The 27,869-nt window shown below is 39.6% G+C and overlaps 1 protein-coding gene across 1 annotated transcript in view; it reads left to right on the forward strand.

The window, feature by feature from the left end:
- LOC124621971 (charged multivesicular body protein 2a) overlaps positions 1–21,150 on the forward strand; it is a 28,549-nt gene extending 7,399 nt beyond the window's left edge. The window contains exons 3-5 of the mRNA XM_047147505.1: positions 16,235–16,410; positions 16,492–16,626; positions 20,680–21,150. Coding sequence (XP_047003461.1) covers positions 16,235–16,410; positions 16,492–16,626; positions 20,680–20,878 — 510 coding nt within the window. The 3' untranslated portion in view covers positions 20,879–21,150. The remainder of the gene's footprint in view (positions 1–16,234; positions 16,411–16,491; positions 16,627–20,679) is intronic.
- Positions 21,151–27,869: the final 6,719 nt, after the last annotated feature.

The raw sequence follows: 27,869 nt of genomic DNA on the forward strand, positions 1-27,869 counted from the left end.
GTAGAATGTAATTCAGGTGATCCAGTCCTGGATGGTACTGAGTCATGAGGGGAATGCTCCTCTGTGGCTGGATGGTGGGACTTTGACCTTTTTTTACAAAATTTGGAGGGTAATTACGATCTGCAAAGACCGCAATGAGACCCTCGGTACATTTCGAGAGGGACCTCTCGTCAGTACAGACGTGACGGCAACAAGTGGCTAGGCTGTATGGAAGGGACTTCTTGGTATGGAATGGGTGGCAGCAGTCAGTCAGAGTGGAGATGCTGGTAGTTGGCAGGTTTGATATGGAGAGAAGTACTGATATAGCCATCTTTGAGGTGGAGGCCAACATCAAGGAAGATGGCTTGATGGGTTAAGTAGGACCAGATGAAGCAAATGGGGGTGAATATGTTGAGGTTCTGGAGGAATGTGGCTAGGGTGTCCTCACCCTTGATGCAGATCATGAAGGTGTCCGTGTGAGGGGCTTGGGATTCTGGGTGTTCAGGAACAACAACCAGCAGTACCTCCACTTTGAGAGCTGCCACCAATTCCATACCAAGAAGTCCCTTCCATACAGCCTAGCCACCCCGTCTGGCTCCATTTCTCAGAGACTGCAGTCATGTATGTGTGAGTTGTGTAAGTGTGTCTGTGGGTAGCAACTATCCTTTTCCTACTATTGTTACGTTCCATCCTGGATTTTCCATTGTTTGAGTAGTTTCACACATTTGAAGCCATGTTTAGTATTATCAGAAGTGAAAGGGATAATGAAAGAGAAGAAGATTGAAATGCTTTTGTGTGTGTGGGGGGGGGGGGGGGGGGGGGGAGTTGCTGAGAGTGAGATGCAGGCAAGTATATGGAAGAAATAGCTATAGTTGACTGTTAGTTGTTTTTTGGAGTTTGAATAGCTTTTGATTTCTCTGAAATTCTGAAGAAGAGTGTTCCGAAATGATTTAGGGAACAAGGCATTGTTACGGAGTGGTACAGCGAGGATTGTACTTTGTTGTGAACAAATATTTCTGCTGTGCTGCTCAGATAGTAGTAGGAGGGTTGAAGGTAAATGAGAGGGAGTGCAGTGTTTGATAAGACAATAGAGCAAACACAGGTTATAATAATATGTATGTTTATCAGCGTGTAACCGTGATAATTATTTGGATGGAGGAGCGCTACATTCAGAATAATATTCACCACTAGTTCCAGCTAGTGTAAGCTCTCATGTAAAATTCAGAGGATAATAGTACCACTATAATTAAGAATGAGGGGTTTTTGTGACTCTATAAGTTTGTTTTTAAGCTGTAGCAGTCAATGAGGTGATGCTGACCCCTTCTTAAAGACTGCATTTGTCTGTTTAGTTTAGTCTAGTCTAGTCTAAGTGATAGTCCAGAATTGTTCCCAAGTTCGTTGCAACAGAAGTAAAGGTTATTTCTGGGCTGTTTAGGATTAAATGTGGAATAGATTTTCTGGACTGAAGGGTTTAGTTTCTCTCTGCCAAAAAACCCTAATTCTTGTGGTTTCACGTAATTTCTGCAATTAAATATTTTTGTATTATTTGTATCCTAATGTGTGGTAAATGATGTCGTGGTTACCATATCGTATAAGCTTGTATTAGGTAGAAGTTAGTTTCACTCCCAGCTTATTCAGAAGTGTTGTCAAAATGACGCAGAATGGGAACCTACTACCTTCCGCTCCATATCTCCAACCATTTGAGCACAGTGAACACATACAACTTTCAGCAACAGCATTGTTCATCTTAGAATCTCCTGAAGGCTTTGACTGCCAGTGTGTCATCAACTAATGTTTAATTATAACAAATTGTACTGAGAGTGAAGTGTGTGTGACAAATCTTCAAAGTGCTGTTGCCTTGAAATGAATACTGTCATAACAAGCAAGTTATTATACGAAATATGATGGAACCTGGAATGGCATCTCCAAAATTAATTTGTTGACTGCTATCGAGTTTCATGGTTGCATCAAGTGAAACACCATTTTGATATCACTTCTGCGCATGTTGGGATTGACACTATCTCCCCTGCTCTAAATAGGGGTTTCTGCCATCTTGATGACATCTTGGGGCAAACCCGATGGTAGTGCACAGTCTTTGATTATGCTTTTTTTCCTGACTGTGCCCCTACAGTTTATTTATAGACTCTCAGTGCTCTTCTAGGTGCTTTTTAATTTTCACCCCCTTTCACTTAAAACTTGAGCATTCCTGTTTTAAAATAATTTCACACATGTTCACAGTGGAGTGACATGGTCACCTTGAAGATAAAAACGATCCAATGTTTGAGAATAAGTTGAAACAAAAACAGTCTTTGATCACAAATATGTTTTATTCAATTCGATAACATATTTTGATTGTTATGATCATCATCAGCTTCAGATCTCTCCACTGCTGTTAGCACACTGTCAGTGTGACTTTGCCAGTAATGGCTATAAATGTTATTTGCTTCCTTTACTAAGTTTAAGGAGGCAGATTGATGATCATAATGATTGGAACTAGTTACTGAATTGAAAAAACAACTTTGCGATCAAAGACTCTTTTGGTTTCCCCATATTGTCACATATATTTGCAAAACTTTTACTACAAGTTTTAGAGCCCAACCTATTTAAGTGTAGTCCCAGACACTATCTCTAATTAAGTTATTTATGTTTAAGAATGCTGCGTCCAAAGCGTCACAGTAATCCTATGTATTGCCTAGACACCATACTGAAATTGACATTTCATTTGAGAAAAGCCACATTAAACTTATTTTCAAAATAAATTAACATGTTTTACTAATTTCAGAAGTTTGGACTTGGTTTAAATTCAGATGATGAGGATACCATCATATCAGAACCAAAGAACTGAAGGTCTCTGAATTATAGGAAGTCTATCTCTAATCAACTTGTAGAAATGTTGACGGTATTTTGATTTTTGTTGCTGTAATAATTTGTGAATGATTCTCATACTGACTTGATTTTGTTTTCTGGTCCACACTGTATATAAAAAATTGGGGATTATGAAATCATGGTCTCCATGTTGGTAGCATCATGAATCTAAGCTGTAAGGCATATGCTATCCAGTCTAGGCGTTACACTCACTGTGTGTCTGAAATAGTTTCGAAACTTGAGATCATCACATGCAACACTAAAGAATTATGAACCTTAATCAAGCATCATTGCTAACTTCAATCAAGCACCAGTTGCACTCAAGACGTTCTGAAATATTATGCAGATCTGGAAGCAGAGCAGTACACACACAACTGCAAATGCAACCAATATCAGTAGAACCTGTTTGCAGATGTGATACCTGACTTACAGTAAATACTTTTTAATATTTAATTCCTTAACTGCAGCAAAGACCCACTTTTTACTGTAATATATGTTACTATTATTAAAGAAAATGAGGAAGTGGTCATCATGCCGTTCAAGGTACCTCATTACTTAATGAATAAATCATTCTACATCATGTTTAATTAACTGTAATGACTGGTTGTGATGCACATGTGTTCTAGGGGTAGCATCGTTGATTAGTAATCAAAACGTTTCCAGTACAGGGTTTGAAACTCACCACCACTTAAATTTTGATTAATAATCACCATTGGTGGTTGAACTGCATTCTGCCAACAGCCTTGTCAAAGAGGGCGGAGGAGCAGACGGAGATTCAGGGCACTCTCTTGCCCTTCGGGAGGGGAAACTGTCCCTAAAGGTGGAAGAATCAGCAGTGATCAGTGGCATTGAGGATGCAGAGGGCAATGGAAACCACTGCATTAAAAACACAGAAAGTGTATCCACAGGACATATGGACTGTAATTGAAAAAGTATCATGATGATCTCTCCATTGGCAAAAGGTTTCATAATAGTACCCCTTTTGGATCTCCAGGAGGGGACTGCCAAGGGGGAAATGACATTGAGGAAAATATTGAGTAAAAGGATAATGTTTTACGAGTTGGGGCATGGAATGTCAGAAGCTGGACTGTGGTGGGGAAGCTAGAAAATCTGAAAACAGAAATGTAAAGGCTCAATCTAGATATAGTAGGGTTCAGTGAAGTGAAATGGAAAGAAGACAAGGATTTCTGGTCAGATGAGTATAGGGTAATATTAACAGCAGCAGAAAATGGTATAATGGGAGTAGGACTCATTATGAATAGGAAAGTAGGGCAGAGAATGTGTTACTGTGAACAGTACAGTGATAGGGTTGTTTGGGATGCTCTTACCAGAATCATCAACAAATCAACACCAACAACAATAGTTCAGGTGTTCATGCTGATGTCGCAAGCTGAATGTGAAGAGATGAGAAAATATATGATGATATTGAAAGGGGAATACAGTACGTATAGGGGGATGGGAATGCAGTTCTAGGGGAAGGAGTAGAAGAAAAAGTTACGGGAGAATATGGGCTTGAACAAGGAATGAGGGAGGAGAAAGGCTAATTGAGTTCTGTAATTAATTTCGGCTAATAATAGTGAATACTCTGTTCAAGAATCACAAGAGGAGGATGTATACTTGGAAAAGGCTTGAGATACGGGAATATTTCAGTTAGACTATATCATGGTCAGGCAGGGATTCCAAAATCAGATACTGGATTGTAAGGTGTACCCAGGAGCCTATATAGATTCAGATAGAAGTACTAAGGAATATCGAGATATGCCTGAAGTTCTCTAATGCTGAGGATACACCAATAAGGAATAGCTCAGTAGACAGCATAGTTGAAAAAGAATGGACATTTCTAAATCCCTTACCTCATGACTACCTGTGAAACCAGCCATGTGATATACAAGCTAAGCTGCAACCACTGTGCTGCTTTCTATGTAGGCATGACAACCAACAAGCTGTCTGTCCACATGAATGGCCACCGACAAACTGTGGCCAAGTAACAAGTCGACCACCCTGTTGCTGAACACGCTGCCAAACATGATATCCTTCATTTCCATGACTGCTTCACAGCTTGTGCCATACGGATCCTTCCCACCAACACCAGCTTTTCTGAACTGCGCAGTTGAGAACTTTTCCTGCAATACATCCTACATTTCTGGCCTCAACCTTCATTGGTCACTGTCCTCACCCATCCAGCCCCTTCCCTGTTCCCATCCCAGCACTACACGGCTGTCATTCCATCATCACACCCAGTCTTTTCATTTCTCTCCTTTTGCACTACCCCCCCCCCCCTCCTCCGCCCCTTCCTACCTCTCCCCCGCCCTCTGTCTAACCTGCAGCACTTCACTGTCCACCACCTCCCACCATACTACCCCTCCTCCTCCCTGCCCAGCCTCTCCTTACCCAGTCACCACTCCCATCATGCACTGGTACTGCTGCTCCTCGCAGTGTGGTTGCAGTTTCCTGAGACTGCAGTGTGTGTGTGTGTGTGTGTGTGTGTGTGTGTGTGTGTGTGTGTCATCTCTTGTTGACGAATGTCTTAAAGGCCAAAAGCTATAATTGTGAGTGTCTTTTTGTTGTGCCTCTCTGTGACTCAGCATCTCCGCTATATGATGAGTAGCAACTTTGCTTTTAATAATATTGAAACATAAGCCTTAATTTGAGGAAGAAGTTCCTGTGCATTTGGAGCACAGCATTGTGTGGTAGTGAAATATGGACTATTGGAAAACTGGAACAGAAGTGAATTGGAACATTTGAGATGTGGTGCTACAGACAAATGTTGAAAATTAGGTGGACTGATAAGGCAAGGAATGAGATGGTTCTGTGCAGAATCAGAGAGGAAAGGAACATGTGGAAAACACTGACAAGAAGAAGGTACAGGATGATAGGAGATCTGTTAAGGCATCAGGGAATGACTTCCAAGGTACTAGAGGGACCTGTAGAGGGCAAAAGATGTACAGTAAGACAGAGATTGTAATACATCCAACAAATAATTGAGGACGTAGGTTGTAAGTGCTACTCTGAGATGAAGAGGAATTCGTGGCGAGCTGCATCAAACAAGTCAGAAGACTGATGACTCAAAAAGTTACTTGTTTCAACTGAGTTAGCCTATCTTCAGATGTAATCCTGAAGTGCACTACTTTTGCTGCCATTGTCATCATTTGTAACTCTACACACCAACTGACACCAATGGCAGCAGAAGTCCTGTACTTTAGGATTAAATCTAAAGAGGGCATAATTTGGCTGAAATCAGTCATAACAGTTATTAAAACATAGCCGTTTGTTGTCTAAAGTGCAACATAATTCCGCCATTTTTGTGTAACTCGTTACATTTTTGAGCTCAGGATATGTTCTAAGATTATTAAACAGATAGATGTCAAGGATACTGGATGATAGTTAAGTTTTATGAAGTACTTCTGCTAAACTTCTTATTGAGGGGTTATCATATGTGCTTTCTTCCAAATACTGGGCACATTTTTGTTCAAGGAATCTGCTGGTATTACGTCAAAACAGGAACTATATCAGCTACAAAGAAAGTGATAGGGATTCCACTTGACCTTGGAGCTGTGGTCTGGTTTGAAAATTTGAGCTGTTTATCAACCGTAGTTTCATATCAGCGCACACTCCGCTGCAGAGTGAAAATCTCATTCTGGAAACATCCCCCAGGCTGTGGCTAAGCCATGTCTCCGCATTATCCTTTCTTTCAGGAGTGCTAGTTCTGCAAGGTTTGCAGGAGAGCTTCTGTAAAGTTTGGAAGGTAGGAGACGAGATACTGGCAGAAGTAAAGCTGTGAGACCGGGCGTGAGTCGTGCTTCGGTAGCTCAGATGGTAGAGCACTTGCCCGCGAAAGGCAAAGGTCCCGAGTTCGAGTCTCGGTCGGGCACACAGTTTTAATCTGCCAGGAAGTTTCATATCAGCGCACACTCCACTGCAGAGTGAAAATCTCATTCTGGAAACATCCCCCAGGCTGTGGCTAAGCCATGTCTCCGCATTATCCTTTCTTTCAGGAGTGCTAGCTCTGCAAGGTTCGCAGGAGAGCTTCTGTAAAGTTTGGAAGGTAGGAGGCGAGATACTGGCAGAAGTAAAGCTGTGAGACCGGGCGCGAGTCGTGCTTCGGTAGCTCAGATGGTAGAGCACTTGCCCGCGAAAGGCAAAGGTCCCGAGTTCGAGTCTCGGTCGGGCACACAGTTTTAATCTGCCAGGAAGTTTCATATCAGCGCACACTCCGCTGCAGAGTGAAAATCTCATTCTGACCGTAATTTGTTTGGTACATGTGAGAGATCATTTAATAAGGTTCTATTATGGCAGTCATTCGGGGCTCCACACGTTGCTTTTCTTTTTACAGCCAAACATGTTTAGCTTAGCATTTCTCTATCTATACTTCTGTGCTTTATTTTTCACCATTGTACTGTCATCACTGTTTCTCTGGAAGTTTCTTTATAGCGACTGTATACCAAGAAGAGTCCCTCCAAGAGCAAAATGTTTCAAGTTCTTCCCGTGGATGCAACACTTTTGGCCTTTACCTGATTTACTGAAAATGTAAAGCATTCTGCTTGTTTTAATGATAATATTGTGAAAAGGGTAGATTGCTATTCACCAGACAGAGAAAGCATTGAGTTGCAGACAGGTACAATGAAAAGACTTCTAAACATTCAAGCATTCAGCTGAAATACATTCAAACATCCAGCTATAATGTCTTCTTCAGAAGTAGAAAACACACACACACACACACACACACACACACACACACACACATTCACACAAGCACAATGCGCGCGCGCACACACACACACACACACACACACACACACACACACACACGGCCGCTGTCACTAGTCGCTGTGGCTTTTGCATGAAAGCTTAAATGTTAAGCAGTCTTTTCATTGTACACTTCTACGTGGTGAGTAGCAGTCTATCCTTTTCATAATATTTTTTTCTACTTGTTTTATTGCTCTTTGTACTCAGGTAATCACTGTTGCTTCAACCAATTCATGGTTACTGATACTAGTTTCAGCATTGACATCCTCAAAAGGATCAGGTTTATTGGTTGCAGTTAGGTATTAGATCCAACAGTGGGGCTTTAGAAGTATCTGCTCTAGCTATTATCATTTGATTTCGAAGCTCTAGCAGCATCTGTGTCTTCACATTACGTTATGGGAATTCAAGTCCATCTGTCACACAAAAGACTTATCCTTTAAATTCTTGAACATGCTTCAGCACATGTGAGTACTTTAGTCAGGTCTGCAATAAATATACAGTGTGCAAAGTGATTGTTATGGCAAAAATGAGACATATGGAACATTTCTACATCTAGTTCAATCACTACTCTATTTTTTAGACTGTGAGGTACTTAGGGCCTTTTTTCTGTGGCTATAATCACTAACTAGAAAACACCAAACATTTATGACAATTGTGGTAAATTCTTGTAGATGTAAGCACTTTTGGCTTAAAGGAGACCACACCAAAAAGCAGAAGCATTGAGTTGTTGATAGGCATGCACAAAAAGAAAGAAAACACACACACACACACACGCACGCACTCACACACACACACACACACACACACACACACACACACACACACACACACATAGCTGGCATCTTGTAGGGGCATAGGTGTGTGTGTGTGTGTGTGTGTGTGTGTGTGTGTGTGTTTTACATTTTACTCTAGCCCATAAAAGGATAACCCCGAAAGCTAGTAAGTGTTCTGTCTTTTTGTGTGTGCTTATTGACAACTCAACATTTCTGCTTTTCGATGAGTGGTCTCCTTTCCAAAAGGTTTATAAGTAAGACCTTTTTTTATGTGTCTTCTTCTGCTGCTTCTTGAAAAGTATTTATAGAAATTTATAACAGATGCAGGCAGTATATACTCCTGTTGAAATGGGAAACTAGATGTCATATGAAATGACAGTTGTAGCAGGTGCAAAACACAGTCTTGTGCCACAGCAGTCTAAATTAATGGATTTAGCGCTTAGCTAGTTTCTTGACACTGTCAATACTAGTATGTGAACACTGTAGCACCAACCTATCCTACAAAAAATAGCAAAAATTATGGATCACTAGAGTAAGTCGTGGATCACTAGAGTGCGCATCTTCACACAACACAGTTAAAAATACGCTCAGAGGGCACACACTAAATAAAACTACATGTGCGTAATTTCTAGGCATACAAATATATAATAAACTGAGTTGGCACCTGCATTTGAATATGTTCTATTCTGCCTGCTTTGCACTTAGAAATTTTTCTACGTGTAATAACATTAAGTCTGATTGCTATTTTACTTTGCATACAATCACTCAGTACTGCCCTGTGGCTTCCCGGACAATGCAGCTAAGGTATAAAAAGTATTTATTTTACAAAAGTATGCACTAGAAATATTATGTAAAGTTGATAACTGAATGTTGCAGCTCTTACAATTACATGCTAAAACATTTCCTACGTAATAGTAAGTGCAACTCTGATAAGAGTGAATTTAGAATGTACTGTAAAATTCAAGACCAGAACACTACAAGTGAAAATAATTTCCTCATGGTATACATTTTGTTGTGCCCTGACGCAAAGGTGTTAACAGTTGACTGGCAGATATCTGGGAGGAAATTGGAAATCTATCCCATCCCACTTCATTTTTTTCTAAGTACCTGATTTTTCTGCTGCTATGAAGTAATCTAGAAGCAATTTACATATTGTCAAAGTGAATAACGGTACACTTAGTCACAATTGGATGTTGCTGTAATTTACAGAATCAGCCTGCAGTGACTGTTTCTGCCAATTAATGTATAATTTCACTTGTTCCACATCCCTGAAGGCTCTCATTTGTAATGGAACTTATGGAGCACTGGCATACAGTCTTGGCTTCGCATGGATAGCACTGAGTATATATGGTCAAATGATTTGTCTGGCATAATTTATTATATAGGGGGGGGGGGGGGGGGGGGGAGGGCTGTTCAAAAAATTCCAGAACATTCATAATCTCACACCAGTGGTGTGTTAAGAGTGAAATGCGGTTGATATCCCTGGACATGCCTGTGTTTAATGTGTAAGTGCCGGAAGTTTCATTGTTGTGTGTCTGTCAGTTATTGTTCAGTGTTGTATTGAGTAGAACATTGTCTCACACAATTTGCGAATTTTGAGATCCCCAGAGTTGGAGGAGCAACACATCTTCATTAAGTTTTGTGTGAATAAAACCTTCGCAGAGACATACCAAATGATACAAAAAGCCTACAGTGACAAGTACGTAAGCCGTATTCAGTGTTAGAAATGGTTCACATAATTTAAAAGTGGCCAGATGGAAGTTAAAGATGACCCTTGTTCATGATGACCTTTGACATGTACCGACGATGCTCATGTCAGGAACTTCAACTAAATTGTGCGTGCCAGTCTAAGACTGACTGTCCAAGAGATTGCAAAAAAATATAACATTTCAGTTGGATCATGTTGTGAAATCCTGACATAGCATCTTGGAATACATTGTGTTGCTGCCAAGTTCGTCCCTCGGCTCATTATTCAAGCCAGAAAGACCTTCGCTGTGCAATTTGTGAAGAGCTTTTCGATCATACAAATGCAAATGAAAATGAGATGTTCCTTAAGAGACTCATAATTGATTATGAGATGGTGGTTCTAGGCTTGTGATATTGAGAGAAGGTTCAATTTTCACAATGGCTCAAGAAGGGTTCTCCAAGACCGAAAGAAGCTCGTCAGGTCAGATCAAATGTCAAAGCCATGTTGATAGTTTTATTTGACTTTGAATGATGGGTTCATGATGAATTTGAGCCACAGGGACAACCTGTTAATTGATGGTATTATCGGGGTGTGTTGTGATGCCTGTGAAAAAATGTGAGAAGGAAATGGTCTGAAATATGATGAGACAATTCATGGCTTTTGCATCATGATAACGCACCCGAACATTCATTGCTGTCGGTGTGTGACTTTTGCACAAAAAATAAAATCACTGTATTGCCTCATCCTCCATACTCTCCACACCTGGCTCCAGCAGACTTTCTTTATTATTTTGAAAGTTGAAAAACCCAGTTGAAAGGACAAAGACTTGCAGCAGTAGAAGAGATGAAAGAAAATTTTCTGACTGTGCTTCGCACTATCCAGCAAGAGGAATACTGAGACTGCTTCCAGAAGAGGAAATGGCATTGGGAACAGTGTATCAATCGTGGACAAGAGTATTTTGAAGGAGACCATGCACAATAAGTAAAAGGTAACCACAGAAAAAAATTGTGGACAAAGTCGTGGAAGTTTTTGAACAGACCTTGTACACAACCTTTTCTCATGAAACTGTCTGTCTTAATGAAAACCATACCAAAATTCCAACAGCAGTTCCTGAGATTAGCCTTCACATATAGACAGAAAAATGTAATTGGGTATTAAATTGTATGTATGTGTAGATGATGTATTAATTAATCAGTACCATATCCCCAGTTCATTTACATTTTGCACACTATCTGGTTGACATGAAACGTGTCATTGACTTGCTGACATCAAACATGTATCACTGTCTTTGGGAAGCCCAGATATGAAATGACGAGGAAATGAGAAAGGTATCACAGTTCCATTTTATTAAATTAAATAAATTTAAATATGATAAAAGGCTATCTTGGCATGTTACCTATTCTGTTCATCCCATGCATACTGTTGCTGCAGCTGCTGTTGCCACCGCCGTGGCCATCTTCACCACCACCACCCCTATTACTACTACTGTCCCTCTGCTGCTGCTGCTGCTGCACACAGCAGATGACCTGCAGTGCATTGTGCCTTGGACATGATTATAGTGTGTGAGATTTTCATATAACTTGAGAAATCACGCATGAGCCTTTGCCTCTTCCTGCTGCTTGCACTCAATCCTGAAACATACTGGTAGAAGACATTAGTATTCTGGTGCCTGCCAGTGATACACCAAGGCTGACTGATATCTGTAATTCTAACCCCAGGCTGGATGGAATTGCAAGCATATGCTACCAATTTTCGAGAGCTCTCCATCCTAACTCTTCATATGGACTTAGTACATGACCATTGGCTTTGTTCAGCTTTGTTCCTACCACCTCACATGAAGCTTGCACTGTGACACTTCCAGCCCTGTGTGCATATGTCGCTTTGTTACAGGATCATTTAGTAATCACGAAAGCGTTACGGAGATGATAGATAAACTCCAGTGGAAGACTCTGCAAGAAAGACGCTCAGTAGCTCAGTACGGGCTTTTGTTGAAGTTTCGAGAACATAACTTTACCGAGGAGTCAAGCAGTATATTGCTCCATCTACATTTATACTCCACAAGCCACCCAACAGTGTGGCGGAGGGCACTTTGCATGCTCGAATCTCTCTAATTTTACATTTGTGATCTCCTCGGGAGGCATAAATAGGGGGAAGCAATATATTCGTTACCTCATCCAGAAACGCACCCTCTCGAAACCTGGACAGCAAGCTACACTGCGATGCAGAGCGCCTCTCCTGCAGAGTCTGCCACTTGAGTTTGCTACACATCCCCGTAATGCTATCACACTTACCAAATAACCCTGTGACGAAACGCGCCACTCGTCTTTGGATCTTCTCTATCTCCTCCGTCAACCCGACCTGATATGGATCCCACACTGATAAGCAATACTCAAGTATAGGTCGAACGAGTGTTTTGTAAGCCACCTCCTTTGTTGATGGACTACATTTTCTAAGGACTCTCCCAATGAATCTCAAACTGGTACCCGCCTTATCAACAGTTAATTTTATATGATCATTTCACTTCAAATCGTTCCGCACACACACTCCCACATATTTTACAGAAGTAACTGCTACCAGTGTTTGTTCCGCTATCATATAATCATACAATAAAGGATCCTTCTTTCTATGCATTTGCAATACATTACAATTGTCTCTGTTAAGGGTCAGTTGCCACTCCCTGCACCAAGTGCCTATCCGCTGCAGATCTTCCTGCATTTCGCTGCAATTTTCTAATGCTGCAACTTCTCTGTATACTACAGCATCATCCGCGAAAAGCCGCATGGAACTTCCGACCCTATCTACTAAGTCATTTATATATATTGTGAAAAGCAATGGTCCCATAACACTCCCCTGTGGCACGCCAGAGGTTACTTTAATGTCTGTAGACGTCTCTCCATTGAGAACAACATGCTGTGTTCTGTTTGCTAAAAACTCTTCAATCCAGCCACATAGCTGGTCTGATATTCCGTAGGCTCTTACTTTGTTTATCAGGCGACAGTGTGGAACTGTATCGAATGCCTTCCGGAAGTCAAGGAAAATGGCATCTACCTGGGAGCCTGTATCTAATATTTTCCGGGTCTCAATAAAGCAAGTTGGGTCTCACACGATCGCTGTTTCCAGAAACCATGTTGTTTCCTACAGAGTAGATTCTGGGTTTCCAGAAACGACATGATACGTGAGCAAAAAACATGTTCTAAAATTCTACAACAGATCGACGTCAGAGACATAGGTCTATAGTTTTGCGCATCTACTCGACGACCCTTCTTGAACACTGGGACTACCTGTGCTCTTTTCCAATCATTTGGAACCTTCCATTCCTCTAGAGACTTGCGGTACATGACTGTTAGAAGGGGGGCAAGTTCTTTCAGGTACTCTGTGTAGAATCGAATTGGTATCCCGTCAAGTCCAGCGGACTTTCCTCTGTTGATTGATTCCAGTTGCTTTTCTATTCCTTTGACACTTATTTCGATGTCAGCCATTTTTTCGTTTATGCGAGGATTTAGAGAAGGAACTGCAGGTGCGGTCTTCCTCTGTATACAGCTTTGGAAAAAGGTGTTTAGTATTTCAGCTTTACGTGTGTCGTCCTCTCTTTCAATGCCATCATCATACTGGAGTGTCTGGATATGCTGTTTCAAGCCACTTACTGATTCAACGTAAGACCAAAACTTCCTAGGATTTTCTGTCAAGTCGGTACATAGAATTTTACTTTCGAATTAACTTAACGTTTCACGCATAGCCCTCATTACGCTAAGTTTGACATATTTTAGCTTCTGTTTGTCTGAGAGGTTTTGGCTGCGTTTAAACTTGCAGTGAAGCTCTCTCTGCTTTCGCAGTAGTTCCTAACATCGTTGTTGAACCACGGTGGGTTTTTCCCATCCCTCACGGTTTTACTCAGCTCATACTTGTCTAAAACGCATTTTACAATTGCCTTGAACTTTTTCCATAAACACTCAACATTGTCAGTGTCGGAACAGAAATTTTCATTTCAATCTGTTAGGTAGTCTGAAATCTGCCTTCTATTACTCTTGCTAAACAGATAAACCTTCCTCGCTTCTTTTATATTCCTATTTACTTCCATATTCAGGGATGCTGCAACGGCCTTATGATAACTGATTACCTGTTCAGCGCTTACAGAGTCGAAAAGTTTGGGTTGGTTTGTTATCAGTAGGTCCAAGATGTTTTCTCCACGAGCCGGTTCTCTGTATAATTCCTCGAGGTAATTTTCGGATAGTGCACTCAGTATTTGAGTGTCCCAGTCTATATCTGGTAAATTGAAATCGCACCTAAGACTATAACATGCTGAGAAAATTTATGTGAAATGTATTCCAGATTTTCTCTCAGTTGTTCTGCCACTAAAGCTGCTGAGTCGGGAGGTTGGTAAAAGGAGCCAATTATTAACCTAGCTCGGTTGTTGAGTGTAACCTCCACCCATAATAATTCACAGGAACTATCCACTTCTACTTCACTACAGGATAAACTACTACTGAACAGCGACACACACGCCACCACCGGTTGCATGCAATCTATCCTTTCTAAACACCGTCTGTGCCTTTGTAAAAATTTCGGCTGAATTTATCTCTGGCTTCAGCCAGCTTTCCATACCTGTAACGATTTCAGCTTCGGTGCTTTCTATCAGTGCTTGATGTTCCGGTACTTTACCAATACAGCTTCGACAGTTTACAACTACAATACTGATTGCTGCTTGGTCCCCGCATGTCCTGACTTTGAGGCTGTTGCCCTTTCTGTACTTGCCCGAGGCCATCTAACCTAAAAAACCACACAGTCCATGCCACACAACCCCTTCTACCCGTGTAGCCGCCTGCTGTGTGTAGTGGACTCCTGACCTATCCAGCGGAACCCGAAACCCCACCACCCTATGGCGCAAGTCACAGAACCGTCTCAGCTTCTGATTCAGACCCTCCACTTGGCTCTGTACCAAAGGTCCGCAGTCAGTCCCGTCGATGATGCTGCAGATGGTGAGTTCTGCTTTCATCCCGCTAGTGAGATGACAGTCTTCACCAAATCAGATAGCCGCCAGAAGCCAGAGAGGATTTCCTCCGATTCATAGCGATACACATCATTGGTGCCGACATGAGCAACCATCTGCAGATGGGTGCACCCTATACCCTTCAAGGCATCCGGAAGGACCCTTTCCACATCTGGAATGACTCCCCCCGGTATGCACACAGAGTGCACATTGGTTTTCTTCCTCTCTCTTGCTGCCATATCCCTAAGGGCCCCCATTACGCACCTGACGTTGGAGCTCCCTACTACCAGTAATCCCACCCTCTGCAACCGCCCGGATCTTGCAGACTGTAATGCTGCTACTTGCGCACTGCTGACACACTGCTCGGCAGCAGAAGGTGACTACGCGATTTTACACTATTCAGGTACTAAAACGCGATGCTACAACTCTGAAATACTATAATACGCCCGAAATTTATGAATTAAGCAATGCAAGTAGCCAGAAACATGAAAAGAAATTAAGAATTAAACTATGTAACAAATAAGTGAGCTAAGAGTATATGACTTGCTGCTGACAGCTGCTTATCCATTGGCGGCAGGGAGCACACTGGCTATGACCAACCAACACTGGCCGTTCAAAACAAAAACAGAAGACAGATGACTATGCGAATTTACACTATTCAGGTACTAAAGCACGATGCTACAACTCTCAAATATTATAATACGTCCGAAATTTATGAATTAAACAATGTAAGTACCTGAAAACACGCAAAGAAATTAAGAATTAATGCCTTTAAAATTGAGACACAATTGCATTTGAATACACTCGTTTTTATATACATACTGGAGTGCTGTATGGTATGGTATGGTGTTCCTGTATACGTATATCTTGCGAAGAGACCATGAGAATAAAATCAAAGAGATTAGAGCCCACACAGAGGCATACCGACAAACTTTCTTTACACGAACAATATGAGACTGGCATAGAAGGGAGAACCAATAGAGATGCTCGAAGTACCTTCCGCCACACACCGTCAAGTGGCTTGCGGAGTATGGATGTAGATGTAGATGCAGATGTAAAATACTACTAAGATTTGAAGTCGGTGGAGATCAAATGACACATCGTATATTTCAAAAAGCTATGTGTTGTAACTCAAACCTACATCTGTAATATTTACATTTTTTTATTCTTCTAATATAGTCCAAAAAACTGTTTCAGGATGCTGTTAAGATAATGGCAAAAGATCTTGTGAGGACACGGAGGTACACAAAAAAGTTTATGTTAATGAAAGCAAATATCCAGGCTGTTTCATTGAAGATACAGACATTGAGATCACAGAATGCAATGGCTCAGGCAATGAAAGGTGTTACCAGAGCAATGCAGAATATGAACAGGTATTGTGCTGTTGCATACGGTGTAATTAATTAATGTCTTATCCTCACATTTTGTTACTATTGATGTTATTTTTCAATTAGGCAGCTGAACTTGCCACAGATCCAGAGGATATTACAGGAATTTGAGAAGCAGTCGGAAATTATGGATATGAAAGAGGAAATGATGAATGATGCCATTGATGATGCAATGGAGGAAGATGAAGATGAGGAAGAGAGGTAATTGCATTTTCTTTGTAAAATTGTTTGTCTGGGGGACACAACAATATGAAGAAAGTATCACTTATTAGTTAAGTTGTTGGTAACAGCAATACCATTCTATTACTTTCCTAAGTGGAAGCATTTTATTTGTATATGTCAATGTACAGGGTGGCTATTTTTCTGGAAAACCTATAATTCTTAGGTAATTATATGTTACCTGAAAAAAAATAAAGTCTCAGGGGATTATTTGTTTTTTAATGTAGTATTGTAATTTAATTTTTTGGGGCTTTGTAATCACATACTTCTAAAAATACTTAGCATTTCAAAGTGTATTGCTTATATGAATAAAAATATAAATGTATGGTTTTTCAAAATCATATATGTCCGAAAGTTCTTCACTGATAGCATTGAAATTTTGACACAATGTTGCTTTTGAATAAGAGTGTGCTTTTATATGCCTACTGCAGCACCATATGATTTATAAGTACGTAAATAATACAGAAAGGGATACATTGTTAGCAAAAATCTCACATTTGTTTGTTCAAAATTTTAAATCTCCAAAAGTTCTACACCAATGCCTTTAAAATTGAGACAAAACATTGCATTTGAATACACTCATTTTTATATACATACTGGAGTGCCGTATGGTATGGTATGGTGCTCCTGTATATATATAAAGAACATGCACATTTGATTGAAACAATGTGTCGCAATGTCAAAGAAATCGGTGAACAACTTTCAGAGATAAGAGATTTTGAAGAAACATAAATAAGAATCTAAACATTTGGTTGTGCAAAATCTTAACTCTCTGAAAGATCTTCAACGGTTGCTTTGAAATTTCAACACAGCTCTGCATTTGAACATGCACATGTTTATGCACTAATTTGTTAATGTGTGTAATATGTAAATAAATATGTAATATATTAAGTGGACAAATTGTTACTAAAAATCTCAAAAAGTGCTCAACCAATTTACTTCAAATTCTTGCATATTACTGTAATAGATTTTTCTGAACATATAAACAATATTTTTTTGGAAACATTGTTAGTAAACAGAAAAGTTGTATTTATGAATTATCGCCATGGGATTAGAATACTACAACAGAATCTGAAGTTGCAATAACTGTAAACAAGGGTCAAGGTCAGAGAGAGGGGAAGAGGAGTTGGTCGGGTGGGGTGGAGGTAATGGACATAGGAAGTGGAAAGGAGGAAATGGACCGGCAGGGGGGGGGGGGGGGGGAGAAAGGGGGAAGAGGAAGTAGATTGACATAGAAAGTGGGAGGAGGAGATGGACAAGAATGAGAGGGAGAGGGAGGTTAGGGTGTAATACATTTCCCATACATATCAGAAACATGTACTTTCTTGTTATTTCTTTTTCATTTAACCAGTCTGAGCCACAGCGATGTGTGGGTGGAAACAGCTAGTTATTCCACATAAATCATTGATTTTTAAAGACCATGGTTAAGCTACTGCTTATTGGGTAGCATGTTTCAGCCGTGAGGATAGAAAAGTCATTATAGTAATGTGAAAGCCCCCCATCAGTACTTTATTAGAATTTCTTATGACATCAACAACCAGAAATTCTCAGAGAGATATTTGTTCACTTTTTTCCCCTTCAGGTTTGAGGAGCTATGTAGATGATTTTAAATATTAAAATTCATAATTGATTTATGACAAATGTGAATTTTCCTGCTGTATTGTCTCTTCCTCATAAATTTGGATTCATAAGGAGGGGTTAAATTTGATTGATGTTGTTTTTTTCTTTCATTGTCCATTGTAAGGTATAAGGTCATTTTTTGCTCAATATGTCTTCTGTCTTCCAAATCCCATGCTTTTGAAAGCATGGGATGGTAGTCTACATTGTCATCAGGGGCTTAGTTGGACTGTCAGTAAACTGGTGAGGCTCACCACACTTACACATAGAGGGTGGTGTCTTATTGGCTGGCTCACATCATTATGGCACCACATAACGCTGCTTGCTGGCTCTAGTCACAGAGATTATGTTTACACTTACAGCTCAGCATTGTTTAAGTTGCCAGCACTCATATCAGGTAGTAAAATGTGTAATGTCTTTTCTGTGACCTTCTTTTGTGAAGCAATCTCTTCCATGCAACACTAAGTGCATAACTTGTGTGTCTGCTCAAAGTTGTCACACAATCCCAGTAGCTACAAGCATGGATCAGAATCCTTGTTTATTAAAACATAAGCTTGTGTTTCGTTGTCAGATAGTGGTCTGCTGATAATTTTGAAATTACTATACTTGAGCTAAGGTAATGTTGAGCACAGGGATGGGGAATAGTCCTTCTGCTTGATGGTTGCTAAGGAACAGAGACATTGTTGGACAAGAATAAGCATAGTCAATGGTGGACGACATGAAACTCGTGGCATACATAATAGAGGTGGAGTGGTATATTTATAATGAAAAGTGGCACAGATTTCACCATATGGGAAAGCAGAATTATGGATATGAATAATGTTCATGTTTGACACAGATCAAACTTAAAACATAAAGGTCGATATCAGACTCTCAGTAAGGCATATGCACTCAGACAATAATGCATATTTTGCACCTATCAAACTGTTGATGAGTCCTTGGAGGATATTGTCCCACTCCTCTCTCAAGGCATGTCTTCAGTTTTTCTCAGAGGTTGAAAGATGGGTGTGATTCTTTGCCTCTTTAAGACTTCCCCTAATCTGTTTTTTGGACTTTGGAATGGAGGCTGTATTATATGTTGGTCCTCCTAGCTTGATTGAACTGTACCTTGTCTTAGTTTCGTAGACAAAACTAAATAAAGCCGTAGAATGAACAGCCATTTTATCTTAATACCATCATCAGATGATTAACCATGAAGCTGAGATGATCCTTGTGTGAAACTGTCCTGGCTCAGAATATTAGACGTTCAACACAACTGTCTTCTGGGCTGGGATAAACGTCTATATCTGCCTGATTTCGATATATGGAATAGCTTAAATGTCAATCTGCTGTTCACGTGTCAACACATCTAATAAAGGTGATGTTCAGTTTCTGCTGTAAATCTAATCTTTGGGTGTACAATTTTTGTATAGTTGGTAAGCTACTGCAGTGCCTCACTTGCCATATGGCCAAATTAAAACTGTATTGTTTACGTAACAGAAGAAGCTGGATGAACAGAGAGGAACATCATTCAACACTAGTTCCTTGAAATCTTCCATGGCAAAATTGACATCAGCTTTCTGACAAATGTGTCAAGAATTTAAGGTCATAAGCACTAGACCATACAGACTATAGGGTTAACTAAAAATTAATAAAGAAGACATACCACTGAGAACAGTTGTTAGTAGCATTGCTCTTCTACAAGCAGGCTGGCCTATAACTTTTGCCGATGATCAGTTACTGTGAACATCATGTTACAAACTCTCAAATGTTTGTAGAAACAATAAAGCAGATGAGAATAGGCCCAAGTAAAGTAGTGGTCAGTCTTAACATAGTCTCTCTGTTTAAGAAGGCATCAGGGGCAAATACATTGAAGTTAAGAAAGGATAATGGCTGATTGTTTGTCTCCTTTTTACACACTTTGACAACCAGATATTTTTTAGACACTGAAACTTATTATGAAGTCACTGATCGAGATAGTCCATCACTGTCCCCAGACATTGCAAGTTGTTTTTTTTTTTTTTTTTTTTGAACTTGTATTACGGTATTATTAAAATTTGAGATGGGAAAATTAACTGAGGATTTTTTTTTATCCAAGGACTCCTGTGGGAAAAACTTTGTAGCCTGATTATGTTGTCTATTTTGGTGACCTAAATTGTACAGATAATATGGTTAGGTATAGGGATGAACTGAAAACCTGACACTTTTAATCATGGAACAAATATAAAACTTTCTAAAAGAATAGAAATTTTGTATTATGGGGACAATAAGCAAACTAATAGTGGAAGTAATATGCTAGTTTTAACTGCTTCGAAAACAAAATCGTACTGCTAAGATTTATTGATATTCTTTCCCCTATAAATATAACTGAATTTAATTTGTCTCTATGAAAAATTTGCCGAGGTATTGTAGTTAAAAACTTTGTCTCATTTCTTGTAGTGAGGCTGTGGTGTCACAAGTGCTAGATGAACTGGGATTGCAGCTGACAGATCAGTTATCTGGATTGCCACAGGCATCAGGATCTCTTGCTGCTTCAGCAGCTAAAACTCCTGCTGCTGCTGCAGCTGCTGCCCAAGGGCCTATATCGGATGCTGATGCCGATCTCCAGGCACGACTGGATAATCTCCGCAGGGAGTAACTGAGCTTGTCATGTATATTCTGTACTTAACAGTGCTGTCACATAGTCACTGTATGTGCCTTTTGCTCTCCAGTACACTGTTTTACCATACATTTTGTGTACTGAGACAGTGTCAGGTTACAGTGATTCCATACTAAATGTAGTGTATGCCAGAATGTACTCAATGTGATATGTCTTTTTCTGCTGCCTTTGACAGTTGATTGTTAAGTTGAGTGAGTTTTGTATATATTGCTGAAGAATTTTTTTTTTAAAAAAAGTGCTTCTATATTTTTTGTTGTTGTTTGTTTGGATTTTTTTAAATAGATTTTACTTCATCCCTTCCTCATTTATATGTCATTCAGCAAGGTGTGGTTAGTTACAAATATTATGGAATAATTTTGATGTATAACTGACAACTCAGATGTTATCTACAGATATTGTTAAAACACCTATTATAATATATTTTATAAAAGAAATATAAATTTATTTTACCATATTCTAGATGAGCTGTAATGGAGAGATGATAATATTCAAATCACTTGAAGTGTTTTGCTCCCTGTTTATAATTAATTAAATGAATAGTTAAACTGAGAAATAAGCAACAGAATGAAAATAACTGGAAGCGCAAATTGTTTGTGTGTGTTGTACACTGTTGGAGGCTGGCGAGACAACATCTTGCTTACTTTCCAGTGATCATAATTTTATATGAATTTAATTATTTCTGTTTAAGTAAAACAGTGAAGATCGGATAACTAATCATTAAGAAGAAAAGTTGTTATTTGCAGCCTTTGTGGAAGGTAAATGTATGTTCGTAGAGCTAGAATTTTTTTTGACAATGTTGACTGGAATACACTCCTTGACATTTTGAGGAAAGCAAGGCTAAAATTCAGACGAAAGGTTATCTGCAGTATGTACAGAAACCAGACGAGTTATAAAGTGTTAAAGGATGTGATAGGCTGGCAGTGGTTGAGAAGGGAGTGAGATAGGGTTGCAGCCTATCTGTGTATTGAGCTAACAATAAAGAAATATATGGAGCACTTTGAAAAGAAAAATAAAGTTCATGGAGAGGAACAAAAAGTTTTGATGTTTGCTGAAGACTGCAATTTTGTCACAGGGAGCTACAGACTTGGAGACACATTTGAATGGCATAGATGATGTTTTGAAAAAGATTTTACAAGATGAATATCAGAAAAGGTAATGGAATCAGAAAAGGTAATGGAATGTAATCACATCAGTACAGGAAGCAGCGAGGGAATTAATTTATAAAAAGAGAAACTGAAGGTAATAGATGGGTTAGCAATATTTGGACTGCAAAATAACTGGTGATGACTGAAGCAGAGATGATATAAAATGCAGACTGAGCATAGCAAGAAAAATGTTTCTGAAAAAGAGAAATTTGTTAATGTTGAATATAAATTTGCATGCTCGAGCTCTTTTCTGAAGGTAATTAAGTAGCATTTTTAAAGTGAAGTGTATGTGATAACAACAGAAACTATTGAAATATGGTGCTGCAGGAGAATGCTGAAGGTTAGATGAATAGATCAGTAAGTAATGAAGAATTACTGAATTAAATTGAGGAGAAAAGAAATTTATGACCCACGTTGATTAAAAGAAGAGTTCAGTTGATAGTAAACATTCTGGTCCATCAAGAAATTTGGTAGTGAGGGAAGGTGTGGAGGCAAAAATTGTAGAGGGTGACCATGGCTTTCTATTTAAAGCAGGTTCAGATGGATGCACATTGCAGAGATGAAGAGGCTTGCACAGCATGGAGAGCCACATGAAACCAGTGATGATTACAACACCACCACATGAAAAGTTATCAGTTGTGATAAAAATATGTGCTATATAGCATCAGCAAGCATCTGAGACAGTACCTGTGACATGCAACTGCATATATAGTTATAGGGGAAAATGCAATGTGATTGCAGGTACTTGGGAAGCTTTGCTTTTGTCGAGTCAGTTTTGAAAGACAGAAAATTGATACTACACAAAAAAATTTTTTGGGCAATAACTTCATCTGCCAGGCAGCTTTAGGTAAGTGCATTCTCTGTAGCAGAGTGAAAATTCATTCTGGAAACTTACAATACATTTATTAACATGCTCCATTTTTGTGATAGAGATGTTTTTCAGTTGATATAGTAAGCTGTGCTGTAGTCAACTGTTCTGTATATCCATATGTGGGCCCCAAGTGATGATCAGCTGGACAATATTTGACAGAACTAGGACAACAAGAAGTCAGCATCCCTGTCATGATCAATGTAACTTCAGTTAGAGGACAGTGTAACATTTGTGGGTTAGAATAATTTATTATTGGTATATCAAAAGGGAAATTATCTAGAGAAAATTAAAAAAAATTGCAAATCAGAATTTCTCTCCAGACCTTCAGAGAGATGTCAGTACTGTTGATAGATACATATAAAAGCACATGCACAGTTCTAGCTTTCAGAACTAATAGTGCCTTTCTTGGGAAGGTTAAAAAGGAAGGACAGGTCACTCAGACACCACCAGGCTGAAAGGGGCTCACCTGTTATTAGGACAGTGGGAGACAAAAAACGGAAGGGGGGGGGGGGGGGGGGGGAAGGTTGAGTGCTTCAAGGATGTGGAACTAGTCTCATTATACATTAATTGACAGGATCAGCCACTGCAGGCTACTGTGTAAAATATATCTGCCACAGCTAGTACCAATGTACTCACAATGATAATCATGGTTTTATCTAATAGTTCATACTAACAGAATAGTTCATACTAACAGTTTATACAACTTTACTCTTTATAACTTAACATTTTCATCTTTGCCTCTGTTTGCCCTCCTAACAGATGGGTCTCTCTTGGCCTGGGGGCTGGGTGTCTTGCCCTTGTTTGTAACCTTCCCCAATCTTTCAGTTTGTGCTCTGTGAGAAACTATTAGCTTTTTAAAGCTGGGCTTGTGTACGTATTTGTGTACATGTCTATCAGCAGTACTGACATTTCTCCCAAAGATACATCCTATCCAACAGTTACATCAATCGCATAATTTTCTAGCTTACTACTGTAGGATGTCCCACTCATAAGGGGTCCGGGAAATTGTTATAAAATTTGTAATAAAAGCAGATATGAAACCAAATTTGTACACAAGATACCTTCATGGTTGAGAAATGGAGGTGAATTACAAGGGGTGGTGGAAGTGACCTCCCCCCACCTGCATATACAGTTCGACACGGTGCTGCATGTTCATGAATGTTGCTGCCAGAGTATTGAATTCACAGCAAATGTTTTCATGTAACTTTTCGATGTGGCAGCACCTATGAAATGTGGCAACAATGAGGTTATGCAAGCTATGTGTGTACATGGTGTTTCAGTTTAGCCTGGCTTACTTTTTGTAGTGTTTTGTTTCAGTGGTGGACATAAACCATCTAAGCACTGCATTCAAGGCTTGGTGATGAAGGTGGAGATGAGGGGGACATTGTTAGATGTGCACTGTGGGAGGTGCTCGCAGGCATGAGAAGAGAGTAAGGTAAAGACACAATTAGTGGCATCACCCACAAAGTCTCATTATTGTAGGAATCTTTACTTCAGTGAGGCATGCGTCACAGAGCTCCTATGAAAGCTGGCCTGTATTCCTACAAGTTTACAATTGTTTTTAAACTGATACAAACTGACTATGGTAAAAGCCTAACATACTGCCATTGGCTGTAGTGATTTATTGCTGAAAGACCAGGAATATTGCAGTACACATGCTACAATGGTGAAGCGGGGTTCCACTTGTCAGGGTACATGAGCTAACAAAACACATCTGTGAATTAGTGACAGTCAGCATGCAGTCATCGAGGAACCCCTTCATTCATTGAAGATGGGTGTGTTTTATGTATTATCACAGTAATGTATCATTGGGCCATTTTTTGACACTGCTGTCACCGATGGAGAGCACCAGATATTGTTTCATGAATTTGTGTACCAGTTGGATGACGAGGGACTGACACTTAGCTTCTACCAGCAAGATGGGGCAACATGTCACTTGTGTAAAGTGAGATGGCTGCGATGGAAGTGATTAAGAAAGGATAATGGCCCCTTGTGTCACCTGGCTTGACCCCGCTGAATTTTCTCTGTGGTTTACCCTGAAGGTAGTGTGTACAAGAACAAAGCACACACCATCGACAAGTTACGTGAGAACATCTGCCGTGAAATCCAGCCATTCACATCCAATATCCTTGCAGCGACATTCATGAGCATGCGGTGCCATTTTGTAATGTGTGTGTAGGAGGGTGGTAGGGTGATCGCTTTCAGTAATATATCTTGATTTCTCAACCATAAAGGTGTATCATGTAAATATTTGATTTTGTACCATCTTTGAAGATTTTTATAACACTTTTCCCAGGGATCCTTAAAAGTGGGACACATTTTACAAAGCTTTTTAATGAATTAAATGTGTGTGATTAAGACCTCAAGAAGAATGTAATAATTCCAATCCTAAAGAAAGCAGGTGTTGACAGATGTGAAAATAACCAAACTATCAGTTTAATAAGTCACAGCTGCAAAATACTAACGCGAATTATTTACAAACGAATGAAAAAACTGGTAGAAGCCGACCTCGGGGAAAACCAGTTTGGATTCCGTTGAAATGTTGGAACACGTGAGGCAATACTGATCCTACCACTTACCTTAGAAGAAAGATTAAGGAAAGGCAAACCTATGTTTCTAGCATTTGTAGACTTAGAGAAAGCTTTTGACACTGTTGACTGGAATACTCTCTTTCAAATTCTGAAGGTGGCAGGGGTAAAATACAGGGAGCAAAAGGCTATTTACAATCTGTACAGAAACCAGATGGCCGTTATAAGAGTCGAGGGACATTAAAGGGAAGCAGTGGTTGGGAAGGGAGTGAGACAGGGTTGTAGCCTATCCCCGATGCTATTCAATCTGAATATTGAGCAAGCAGTAAAGGAAACAGAAGAAAAGTTCGGAGTAGGCATTAAAATCCATGGAGAAGAAATAAAAACTTTGAGGTTCGCCGATGACATTGTAATTCTGTCAGAGACAGCAAAGGACCGGAAGAGCAGTTGAACAGAATGGACAGTGTCTTGAAAGGAGGATATAAGAGGAACGTCAACAAAAGCAAAATGAGGATAATGGAATGTAGTCGAATTAAGTCGGGTGATGCTGAGGGAATTAGATTAGGGAATGAGACACTTAAAGTAGTAAAGGAGTTTTGCTATTTGGGGAGCAAAATAACTGATGATGGTCGAAGTAGAGAGGATATAAAATGTAGACTGGCAATGACAAGGAAAGCGTTTCTGAAGAAGAGAAATTTGTTAACATTGAGTATTGATTTAAGTGTCAGGAAGTCGTTTCTGAAAGTATATGTATGGATTGTAGCCATGTATGGAAGTGAAACATGAACGATAAATAGTTTAGACAAGAAGAGAATAGAAGCTTTTGAAATGTGATGCTACAGAAGAATGCTGAAGATTAGATGAGTAGATCACATAACTAATGAGGAGGTATTGAATAGAATTGGGGAGAAAAGGAGTTTGTGGCACAACTTGACTAGAAGAAGGGATCGGTTGGTAGGACATGTTCTGAGGCATCAAGGGATCACCAATTTAGTACTGGAGGGCAACGTGATGGGTAAAAATCGTAAAGGGAGACCAAAGGTGAATACACTAAGCAGATTCAGAAGGATGTAGGGTGCAGTAGGTACTGGGAGATGAAGAAGCTTGCACAGGTTACAGTAGCATGGAGAGCTGCATCAAACCAGTCTCAGGACTGAAGACCACAACAACAACTACTAAGACAGTGAACAAATTTGGCTAACCTTTTGACTTAGTTCCACACTAGCAGCCTATTAACAGAGCTACCATGGTTAATATCAGATTGTGATAGGATGAAAAACTTATTAGCAAAGAGAATTCTGTACATCATTCGTGGCAATCAGTGGGATCACTTGCAACCTTCAAATAGCTGTAGTTCTCCATGCAGAACCATTTAAGTTGTTATAACAGTGTAAATTTATTTAAAGTGTAGATCACAAAATTTTGTAGACTCTTTGTGTCTGTGTTGAATAAAATTTGCAGAAATTCACATGATGACATCCACACACTACGGTTGCCTGACACACTGTTTGCAACAGTAACAATGCTTACAGACTATATGGTCGGCCACTCCCAAAACAAAATATGGTTTATGACCTCAGTTATTGGTGTATCCAGTGTCTGATTGTCACTATTAAATTTTGCAACTCTCATTCACTGACCAGCTCCTGGCATGGTATAAGCAACATGAGTGCTTTGCACATTTGTCAAGCTTACCAAATGCAAATATTTTTCAGTTCACAAAAAATGTTTGTTACACTGTGAGCCTGAGAAATGTGTGAAGCATGGAGTTGGTACTGAATTTAGTCATGCAAGGAAGTTATGCAGAGTGACAAACTAATACTAAGAATATTGTTGCTGTGTATCACTCATGAAATCTAATTGAAATATCGTAAGTGTTGATTCTATGTTAGAAATAATCTCAATACTTTTGGTTCACTGAGAGCTTACAACATGAAGATTTCACATTACAAGTAACATGCAATTGCACTAGCTTGACAAATATCTGGGCTCTCCAGCCTCCAAATTTTTGAATTAGTTCATCACATTAATGGGCCAGTATATGGTAATGTAATGTACAAGCAAATACAAGTCATCTTAGAGTCAGTGGTTTATTGGTTGCTCCCTTGAATTCTGCTCCTCAAAAACAAAATACCTCATCTTCATTCAATGTCTTTAAATGTTAAACCAATAAACATCAATTAACTCAGCCACTATGGTGGATTCTTGCTGAACCCATCACCAATAACGTCTCCTCAAGTATCTTCATGCTGTATGTTTTATATTTCATTTTGTTGCTTAAAAAAATTTGCTACTTGATGAAATGTGCAGTATTTGTTAAAATCAAGATGAGAACAAATCCACAACTACTATGACTCAACTGCTTTCTTTACTAATGTAACCTATGTCACTTCATGTAACATGTCATTTCCAGTTTAGAAAAGTAT

This window comes from Schistocerca americana, chromosome 7 (assembly GCF_021461395.2).
Source record: "Schistocerca americana isolate TAMUIC-IGC-003095 chromosome 7, iqSchAmer2.1, whole genome shotgun sequence".
NCBI lineage: Eukaryota > Metazoa > Arthropoda > Insecta > Orthoptera > Acrididae > Schistocerca > Schistocerca americana.